The 11,091-nt window shown below is 37.6% G+C and overlaps 1 protein-coding gene across 2 annotated transcripts in view; it reads right to left on the bottom strand.

Moving 5' to 3' along the window:
* The window catches only part of SNX9 (sorting nexin 9), a 46,143-nt gene that overhangs the window by 10,838 nt on the left and 24,214 nt on the right, over nucleotides 1-11,091 (bottom strand). For both annotated transcript variants that reach the window (XM_085297997.1, XM_085297998.1), the window contains exons 10-12: nucleotides 10,124-10,227; nucleotides 7,177-7,280; nucleotides 4,452-4,529 (exon numbers count right to left, since the gene is read on the bottom strand). In XM_085297997.1, the coding sequence (XP_085154123.1) occupies nucleotides 4,452-4,529; nucleotides 7,177-7,280; nucleotides 10,124-10,227 (286 nt within the window). The remainder of the gene's footprint in view (nucleotides 1-4,451; nucleotides 4,530-7,176; nucleotides 7,281-10,123; nucleotides 10,228-11,091) is intronic.

Genomic DNA, 11,091 nt, shown 5'->3' with positions numbered 1-11,091 from the left:
AAAATTTTTTTAATAAAAAAAAAAATATAAAAAAAAAAAAAAAAAAAAAAAAAAACCCCCCCCCCCCCCAAAAAAAAAAAAAAAAAAAAAAAAAGGCTGTTTTCCTCCTCTTTCTATTTAAAAGCTTACTTGTCTGGTTAAAATAATAAAAAGTTTTAGTATGAAACTCATGAAGTCAATGAGACTTAAAAGGAACGTAATTCAGAAGGGATCTCATTGCTGCAACACTAAGAAGTTTCAGGGAGATCAATTTTATTATTTCAGGCAGATTTAAACAATTTCATTATTGCAGGTTCCAAGTCTGCTCAGGAGTAATCTTGAGTTTAGACAACCTGCTGCTTAGGCAACTTGTTCCTAGATTTTGCAACAAAACACGGTATGGCTTCAATTAAGGTTCACAAGCCAAGTTGGTCTAGGTGTTATTCATTTTATAACATCATATAAAAGAAAATTACTTTTCCTATCTGAGCAAAAAGAGGGAGAACCTGTTTATATTTGCGTAGAAAGAAACTCCTCCTGTCCATGCAGAATTCACCCAAGRAACTTTCACAGATTGGAGCTGCAAAAAATCCAGACAAACCCTTCCARCCCTGGTCCTCTCCCATTTGGAGGACAGCAGGGCACAGAGTCAGCTTGTAGAAGGCACAAAATAYGTTCAGAGTTTCTACTGCTAGCAGAGACATTCACATTCCTAAAGAGCTGGGACTAAAGAATAGCTTAAAAGTTGGTCTAGATGGTGGGTGTCAGACAGGCACACAGGCGGTAGAAGAGTATTTGCATTCTTTGGCCTTTATACAGTCTTTCACACATAGTGCCAGGGCAGCCTTAAAGAATTAGGATTCATTGTCACRTCTACCTCCAAATTCAAACATGTTTATCAGCAGTGTCACGTCATGCTCAGTCTGTCATGCCTTACATCAAGTCTTTGAGAAGTTACAGCATGCAGCTGCCATGCTCACCCGTCAAGGTAACTTGAATTCCATCAGCAGATTGCTAACACTAGATGCTTCTGGCATGGGTTTCAGTCAGAGCTTTGCTATTTCAATAGCAAAGCAGCCATCTCCAGCAGCCTCAGCTTCTGAAGACCTGTGCAAGATGCTAAGTTGGCAATGAGCTGCTTAACCCAAGCAAAGAAGGCTGAGCTGGGTAACAGGTCCCAGTGCAAGGACACAGGATATCAGGGCATTTTTTTTTAAATCAACAGAAAAGCAGAAAGCACCACCTGCTGCAGACATATTTACGACAAAAAAAGGGCAGCRTCCATTATCTATATCCTCAAAAAAATTGATTAAAAACACTTGTAAAAAGACCTGTTAAAATTGCCAATAATCTTCTGCAGCTGTTTTAACTCAGCCATGAGCAGACAGTACGCAGGTCCCTAAAGCAATGAAAATATTGGTCATGGAGAGAAGAAGGATGTTGTGAAAGCATTAGGAGTCTTTTGGAGGTATTCAGCAGTGCCTCCTAGCAGTTTCACTGGCTTGTAAATGCCAGTCGTTATCACTTTAGGGAACACATCAGATAAACTGAGAGAACTAATATTCTGTAAGGCAAATTATTAGGGCCACAGATTTTTTTTTTTTAAACCAAGACTTTCGTTCCCCGCCCAAAGGGGATTTTAACAGAATCTGAGGAGTATGGAAAAAGTTTGATGTACTGCAGATTACTTGTAGCAAGTAATTTTTTTTTCTGGGAAAAGTGCACCTCAGACTGGCAACACCTAGCATGTGAGCATCTTAGAAGGCAAGATCTGTCTGTTGCTGACTCGCAGGATAGTGAARCTCATATGTAACTACCTAAGAAAATTCCTGAGGGATGATGTAGAATTTGGAGATCTCACTGTGGTTGAAGGACATACCATAGACATTACTTTCTTAATATAGAAGACAGACTTGCCCAGATCTGGCACCACAAAAGGAAAGTCATGCTATTTAAGGCTGTGTTAACCTCAAGAGCATCATACTTTGCAATGAGATAAGCAAGGTGTATCAGGCTGCAAGACCATTTCCAGCCAAATTCTGGAACTGTCCAATATACGTTTTTGGACGTGGATCATATTTTCAGAGCTGATGTTCTTAGAACAGCTCAAACAGTACATAGGCCCATGACCAAGAACCTTCTGAGGCATCATTAATGTAGTCCTGCTTTTGCAAAAACTGAGTACAGATTCCTTATATGCATTGTGGGTGGCAACTAAATGATAAGGCTCATTCTGTAGCATAAAAGAAATAGCAGGATTAGGTCAGTTTAGCAAGTGGATCTTAACTGATGCAGCCTTAGACTTTTTAGGCTGGAAATTAAGAGAGAAGGCAGCAGATATTCACCACGTAAGGGCTGGCAGGATAAGAAGGTAGCACGGATGAAAAATGTAAATTGGTTTTACGTGCCCTTCAGAAATGATGTTATCATCTGTGCATGCAGGCCTTCATCGGAACATCTGAGTCACAAGTAGGCTGCTAGACCAGCAGATGGGCTGAGGGTAGCYGCTGAAAGCTTGCTGAATCTCTAAGGCCACTCTGATGGACTCCAATACAGTGTCACATCTCAAGACAAGCACTAACCAGTACTGCCTTGCCAATACTTCTTTATTCAGAGGAATGGGAATATTCTTTTTACTATTGAGATAAGCAAAGCTGCATCCTATTGATTTACATCCAGGTGCTTGCACAGAGCCTGCTCAATCCACAGATCACTACTTGAAACAGCCATCAAATGAAACTGCACATAAAAAATAGCAGCAAGACAGATTGAGGGTAATAGTGATGAAGACATTTAAAGTAATATATATACTTCACTTGTTCTCTCTTATGGGAGCTGAACTTTAAATGCAAAAAATTCCATATATGCTTAATTCTGAATGAAATACGCTGCTGTACCAGTGAAATTAAAAAAAAGCAAAATAGATGGGACCAGGACAGAGGTTGTCAGTGGGAAAGATGACACTTKCCTCAGCAATACATTGGGGTGCAACCAGGTACAACTAGGAAATAGCAAAAGGTAACATCCTTGTCTTGCTCCCAGGTATCATGGCATCTATTTTTCATACCATTTGAAGATGCTGGAAATCAAACTGAAGTTTTCCTTCATAACGCTAAACTGAAAGTTTGCATTCTAACTTTAAGCCGTATTGTTTTCCCTTCACCCTGGTAAAACAATGTGTGTTATAGTTCAAGCAATTTTCAGTTCTTTCTCAAGAACTATTGCTACAGATTGTATTTGACTAGGGTTTACAATTCTCTCACCCATGCTAAGAACATATAACTATGCAACTCCTCTGTTCAGCTCTCATACCGAAAAGTAAAGTTTAGGCAAGACACTACTCTCTGATTTAAAATAAGCAATCATCGTGTTGAAATACAGGACAAAGAGGGAGAACAACCTACAGGGAGTATAGTTACTTCTAGTGTTCTGAGCAGCAGACATCCTGAATTTCAGAACTGGTTCCACTTTAATATATGGCTTACAGGTCAAAAAAAGTTCTAAGTGTGCAAAGCAAAGGACTGATTAGTAGTCAGCAAAGTCAGTACTGGTTAACTGAATGGCCTAAAATAGAAAGACTTCTGAAGTCTCTATGCTGTAACAATTAAGGTTTTGGAGTAGCGTAATCTAGCTATTAAGTGTTGGGCAAAGAAAAAAAAAAAGAAAGAAAGAAAAACCAAAGGCTTAAGAATTCTGGAGAAAACAGACCCAATCAGGTCCCTTTGAGATGGAAAATGCTTTCCAATTACTTGGAAAACACATTAGCAGAATTTAGCATATCAAAGCTGGATAAGTTTGGCCTATATACTACATTTTAGGAGAACATGAAGTCTACAAAAAGAAATGGCAATTGATTCCCTCTCTGCCCCTCCTGGAACCTTCATACCTAACAACGCAAGCTCCAGTATTTTAGGACTTTTGAAGGAGAAGAAAAGGTGAAGGACAAAAATAGGCTATAGCAATCAACCTTCCATCTCAAATAATAGCATGCAGGAATCTTTTAAAAAACTTTCCATCCTCACGTGGAGTTACTGTTTCATGAAATAAGTCACACATGTTTTGGTGGCAGGTTTTTTCAAGGCTCATTTTTCCTCTCTTCCCTTTGATGTAACACAGAATTATAGGTCACAAGAAGATGCTGCAGCATATTTTGTTAGTCAGTGCAGTGACCAGATTATATATTAATGAGATCAACCTAAACACTCYCCCCCCTCCCCAAGCCATCACACAGCTGCACAGTAAGTATAAACAAGATTGCACACTAGGAAGAAGAAGAAAAAAAAACCACACAAACAAAAATCCTGTAATGCACGTGGGGAAACTAGGTTTTAATATTTTTTCAGAAATAGACTCACATGTTTAAGATTTTAAAATTCAAAGACGAAAAYATTAAGACCTTTGGCAAAAACTATAGCATGATCTAACTGAAATATGTTTTGTTCAGAAAAGTGCAAATGAAGACACAGAAGTACCTTGGTATCCACTTGTGCTGAAGACCAATGCCAGGCTCTGCAATGCTTTTCCTATCTTCTGGTATTCCTTGGGTAGTGCTGCAATGGGAAAGGGATGGGAAAAGAAGGAAACAAAAGCAAAAGAGTAAATGTGACTAAATCTGCAGCATTTCTAGAACTTGACAGAAACAGATGCCAAAAAAATAATAAAAAAAAACCAAACAAAACAAAACTTCCCCCTCCCCCTAGGTGAAACATTTAGTCACATTCTTATCCCCTCCCCTACAAAGTTCCACAATTGGATAAAGCCACTGCAATCTGGCTTCTTCAAAGCCACAGCTGGGAAGGCTGTGTATGACTGCTATAGAAATCTCACTATACTCCTAGCTTACAGTCTTCCAACTTATGCATATAGCGAGTTTTTTTCTCCCTTTCTGTGAGAAGCCTGTATCTTCCCAGAAAAAAAAAATGCTGAAGTGATGTGGAGAAGAGAACTCATTAACATTTTAAAGAGGGGATTATTGTACAGAACTATGATACCTAGCTTCTCCTCAAACCATGGAATTTATTTTTAAAGAGACTAGAAACCAAGATTTTCTGAGAATAAGAATTGAGGTACTTGGATTATAAATTTAGAGTCTATTTATTAGTGTATGTATAAATTGCTTCYTCACAATGAGGTCAAAAAGCTGTGATTTATGAGTATGTGTTCAATTATTAACTACTTGAATACCATCACCCCAAAGGCCGAGAAAGCAATTTGAAAAGTGAAACTACTCTTCATAAACTACTCTCACTAGCAAAAAAAAAAAAAAAAAAAAAAAGATTTGCTTTTTGTTTTCAAACATCTTTATTCAGAGGGTATGCTCTCTGAGTATCAGATCAGTTTTCACTTCCACTGGCATGACACACAAGCCAGCTGTTTAAAGAGGAACCCTCACATGGTGGTGGTGGAGAACCCCATGTCAGTTTACTGATTTTGTTTGATCAAATTCTTGCCAAGAAGGTAGGGTTTTTTGACAACTGATATTTCTTATGTAACAGGTACATTTCAGAGTATTAAAGTTCTTATAAGCCATTAATTCATTACTGCATTCCCAGCAGGAAATTTGATGAAAAATGTCTGGTTTTTACTTGCACGTAAGAATTTTCGATTATTAGTCATTTTAAATATTACTGAACAGAAAGCATATAGATACTGCACAGGAAGTGCCGAAAATACTTCTCACTAGGAGTTGGGACTAGTGTTGACAGGAAAGTTAAAGTTATGTATTATATTATTCATATATAAAAGACTACTGAAGTTCTTAAGTTCTGTACGTCCAGGTTTACTTGCCTCCTTTATCTACTCAGTATAAATGTCCAGGAAGTCCAAACAATTTGCGAGCACGACCACATCTGATTTGTTGTGTTTACACTAGATAACAACTATAGTTATTAGAAGAGTCATTCCATACCCAAAGCACTAGTGTCATAAATTTATGGAGATTATGTTGTATTTTAGTAGCAGAGAAAATACAGAATTTCTACCGTAAGTATAAAGAGCCAGCCTTTAATTTGAGGGTTTTCATCTTACTTGCTYGGTATAACTAAACAGCAGCACTATTTAGAAAGTTGCTTCTGAGGCACCTTATTCCCTCTCCACCCTCCACTTTCCCTTCAGTATCATTTACTGGTGAAATGAGAGCAGTACAGAATCAGAGCAAAGTCCTRTGAGAGAGGAGACCCTAGGTTAGACTATTTTGACCTTTGTAGCAAGACTGTCAGTGATGTGTAGTAGTAAGCCCTCCTTACTTAAGGAGAGGAATTTAATTTAAAACCATATCCTACAGGTACAAAGGTCTAATGCATTCACCACCRGAAGAGACTGCTCCTCCACTTCCCATTCTGTCTGGTCAGACCCAGATGTTCAACTGCAATGTGAGATTGAGAAACGGGGCAAAGAGGTAACTCAGGAGATGTACTTACTCCAAGTTTGGGGACAAAATACTGAATGGGAGTAATAAATAAATAAATACAAAAAATTGGCACTTTGAAGAGATTTGTGTGATAGGTTTTTGGAAGCCAGACACTACAGCCTGTCCTGAAGTGTTTCTTATTATGACTCTCATCTGTAGTACCTGCTTTCTTTCAATAGCTGCCTTGTGGTGGCCACAAACACTGAACACTGCTGTGGACTAGGAAATTAGAGCCCAGGCAGAGACATAGGGACTTGGTGTGAAGTTCTGCAACCCTAAATATCTGTGGGAAGGAAGAGACAAGATGGGAGAAAAAGAATTGGGCTAAAGAATAAGTTAGAATCATTTTTTTTTTAAAGTCGCATCTTTAATCATTTCTGCTGGAATGCAAGAATCCTACATAAGGGGTTAATAAAATGTAACCATTTATAATTTGAGCAAAAAGATCTACTTTGCTCATGTTACTAAAGTCTAGATGAATGAAAAATATTATCAGAATAGGTCCAACAAGGATTTTTAGTTGGATGAATAGAACTACTTCAATGATTTTAACATACAGGCAGGGAACAGATATTCTCTGTCATGAGAAAAATACAGGGGGGAGGAGAAAAGGAGTTGTACACTTTATACTTTCAGAGACTGAAAGCAGACAGAAAGGCATATAAACCTCATGACAATTTAGGATTTCCTTGAATTTTAGGATGTTCCTTGAGTTATTAAAAAACCCCACAAAAACAGTAAAGAGAAAAGCAACACAAACCACTGCTGAGTTCAGAAGGGACACTTACGCCCTGTACACCGCTTCCAGTGCTCCTGTCCCACTGTCAGAAGCTCTTTAACGCCATCATCCATTGCTTTGGTGAACCTACCCACTGCATCACACTTCTGTTCTCTGTGGCATTTGAAAAAAGTAAAAACAAAAACCAGTTTTAACAAATAGTTTAGTTTAGTTTAGCTCTAAACATACAAGTGAAATATTTAGCAGTGCAAATGATGTCTGAGAACCACAGAAATAAGTGAGTTCCATGAAATCTTTTCCAACTCTGATGTCAGTGAAATTCCTTTTTTAGATCCAGGCATTTATCATGCTATTTTTCATCTACTATGTGGACCAGGACTACCATTCTTACTATAGTTCCCTAACTTTAGAAGGCTACTACTATCTAAGTATCCTCTGTGATGGGATCACAGAATAACAGAAGAATCAAATGCATATCTAGAGCACTAAACATAAGTAAAAGGACCTCACATTGACAGAAAATTAAATGTTAGAATAATGGAAGTAATAAAAATTCATATAACAATGAATAAACAAACTATTCCACATATACCTTTAAGTCTGAAGTAGGGGAATAAAAGGTAATAGACCAGTTTTTCTAAGGAAATAAATATGCATAACTTGTATATGTTGACAATATTAAAAATTYCATCAATACAACACTGTATGCATAGTAATACTCTTACAACTTTACAAAAGATGATGGCATACATGTTCCAACTGTAATTTTCCATCAGAATTATTCAAACTGCATCAGATCTTATGAATGAAATAAGAAAAAAGGTTTTAATAAAAGGCTTTATTTTCAAGGGTAAAGTTATCTTTTTTGGAAAGGGGGCAAACTATTTAAGAAAAAAAAAATCGAAACCATCATAGCTGCACACCTCAATAGACTAACAAGGTGAAACAACTGAATTAGATGGATAAGCCGAAACTGTGCAGTTTTACAGGAGGTAATTCTAACAGGTGACTGACTTCCAGCAAAGCTGTTCAATAAAGAATAAAGCTCTACGTGCAGTCCTCTCTACTGCCATCACTACTACATCTACTCTGATTAGAGATACAGTAAATTGTAAATGGTCACTGAATCCGTATGCTGGAAGTTATCTTGTAGGAAACCAAGTGGGCAAATCACTACCCTCCATCACAATAGTCAACAACAGCATAAAAAAACAGAAAAAAAAGTGCACAGGTAAAGTGATTGGAAAAAGAATGGCCAAAAAGTTCATGCATGAGCTGTTTTTCTTTTCCCTCATCACATCACAAGGTCAGTAGAATTATTAAATGATGATCCAACCAAGCCAGTTAAGAGGTACTGCTTTCTTTTATTTGATTGTTCTGGTGAGATAAGGGCCTGATTTGACAAAATATTGAAAGGAAAAGGCTTACTCAAAAATACTTAATGTGATACCAATAATGCCATATAGCTGTGAAGTTTCAAAGATGCAGTAAGCTGTTCTCCTCACTGTACTATTTCCACTCTTCTTGTTTTTCTGAAAATGCTGTACATAATTAACCATTCAAGAAGTTGTCCCATTTTCACCTGAACATTAGCATGCTTCAGCTGCAACTTTCTYTGAAGTGAAAGAAACCATGAGATGACTTTTTACGTTACGATATATTTAAATATATATTTAAATATATATACATAMGTATATATCTAATATATATAGAGAGATATATAGAGAGATATATATGAATTAGGAACTGCTTTCCCTGTTCATCCTGAAGTTCTGCTTCAACTAGTCCTTCCTGATTAAAAAAAAAAAAGGTATACAATTACTTCTTTGTTACTATTACTGGTTTAGTATCTATGTATCTGTGACAGAGCAGACTTGCCAAAGGACAGTATAGCTATATCTGTACTTGTGTATATGCTCAGACACACTTTTTTCCTTTCAGAGCACCCTGAAAAGTTCCTAGTCACTGAAGCATCATCTGTATTGCTGAGGTGCAAGAGCTACCCCTGTAATGCTTGTAGTTAGGCCTTCAGTACTGTGCCAGCTCAGGAGCTGATGTCCTCTGGGTATTATTCCTTGCAGGCTGCTTACATGCCCTCATCTTGATTTAGGGTCCAAATGTCTAACAGCACAGGGGCTGCTTGCTCCCTGCCAGCAGCTATCTGTGCCCAACTGCTCCCCAGCACATTTCATGTGCTAGCAGATGCACGCTCCATCACAGCTGCCCAGTTTGCAGTGTGTTTGTGGACCAGCTCCCACACATGCTTCTCAAGGCTGACTGAGTTGGGCCTGGAAGCGGCAAAGTGATGCTACTATGAAATCTGCCTCACTGGTGGCCTCGCTTGACACCATGGAAGTGGTATGTGTATATGCACTATACATACACACACATACCTCTCCATTCATACATCTTTGGCATAGACTTCTGGAAGTAATAACGCATTTAAAAATGAAATTTGATAATTTAAATAACTTCATCTGCAATAACTTACCATGGATTCTAGCCATTAGACTGATTTGGTGCATGCATTAAATACTACAGATATTTTACAGATTTTTTTTTTTTTTTTTTGGCCTGATAACCCACCTACAGTTATTTTAAGTTGCTTGGAGAGTCTAGCACATTTTGAAAGTGTTCAGAATAAGGGATAAAAGAACGAAACATACTATTTAACTCCACAAGGTCTGTCAGTGTCCTGTCTTAGCAACTAGTTTTGGTAAGCTTTTTCAGGATCAGCATTCTAACTCTAAACTCAAGAAGATATACATTTTAGAGGAGCTCATTGGTGAGGACGGGAACACCCACACATATCCCCACATTCATATTTTCAAAAACTGAAGAAAATGCCCATTATTCATCTCCACCTTAATAAGCATCTCTTCAAAACCATGAATACATACATGCGTGCATGCTTGCTATTCAGTTTTATACTTGTAGTTCAGTTTAACATCAATATGGATGCATAACATTCAAGCAAAAAGAAACCACCACCTTACATTTCTACCATGTCCAAGTCAGGAGCTTCTGGCTCCATTGTAGAAAAGATCATAACTCCTACAGTCTCATCTTTTTCTGCCTTTCTCTTTCCTGTTTTCCACTCCTTGAGGAAGTAAAAGAAAAAAAAATCACCATTGCTATTCATCCACCTTTAAATACATAGACCTAAGCAATGAATGTAACTTCTAGAACAATTAAGCAATAGTCTGCCCACACATTAAAGCCTTTTAGATGAAATAGTTTCAGTGGGGCCAGAGTTTTAGAGTTTCCATCCCTCCTTCCTGTGGACTTTGTTTTCTAGATYCTAAGGTGAACAGAACTGTCTTGTATATTACTGAAGTACAGAAAAGCAATTTTATTCAGCTTTAATTGCACATGTGATAATGCTGACATTAGAAGCTAATCCAGAAGATCATGAGACTGTTACTCAATTGCCATATTAAATTCCTAGTAGGAACAGATAGGGAAAAAAAAGCTAAAAATTCCAGATGTATTGCAACATCAGTTCTGTTTACATCACCTCCTAAGTTAGCTAGATCCTATGAACGACTGACTAGCTAGCAGATTTATGCAACTCTGCTCTGGCCATCCAAATAGTCCGTCACCAGGACCATTGCTTACTATGTTGCTAAGCGCTTACTTACAGAATTACAAAATAATTCAGGTAGGAAGGGACCTCAGGAGGTTGAGTCCAAACTCCTGGTCAAGTAGGGTCAGCTGTGAGGTGAGACCAAGTTCCTCACAGCTTTGCCCACTTGGATTTTGAAAATCTCCAAGGATCATTTTATTTCTCAAGCAAAGTCTATATATRTTTAAAAGTATGCGATGAAAACAGAGTTTTCTTGTTCTTTCTTCATTACTAGATCTCCAACTCTGTTACCAATTTGGGTCTTAATCATGGAGAAACCATTATTTACAGAAGGTGAAGATGGTAAACCTCTAGAAAAACATATAGGAAAATGATTTA

Source organism: Rhea americana, unplaced genomic scaffold (genome assembly GCF_003343005.1).
Source record: "Rhea americana isolate MKP2758 unplaced genomic scaffold, rheAme1 scaffold_134, whole genome shotgun sequence".
Classification (NCBI taxonomy): domain Eukaryota; kingdom Metazoa; phylum Chordata; class Aves; order Rheiformes; family Rheidae; genus Rhea; species Rhea americana.
Note: the sequence above shows the minus strand (reverse complement) of the source record. Positions and strands in the feature narration are given on the sequence as shown.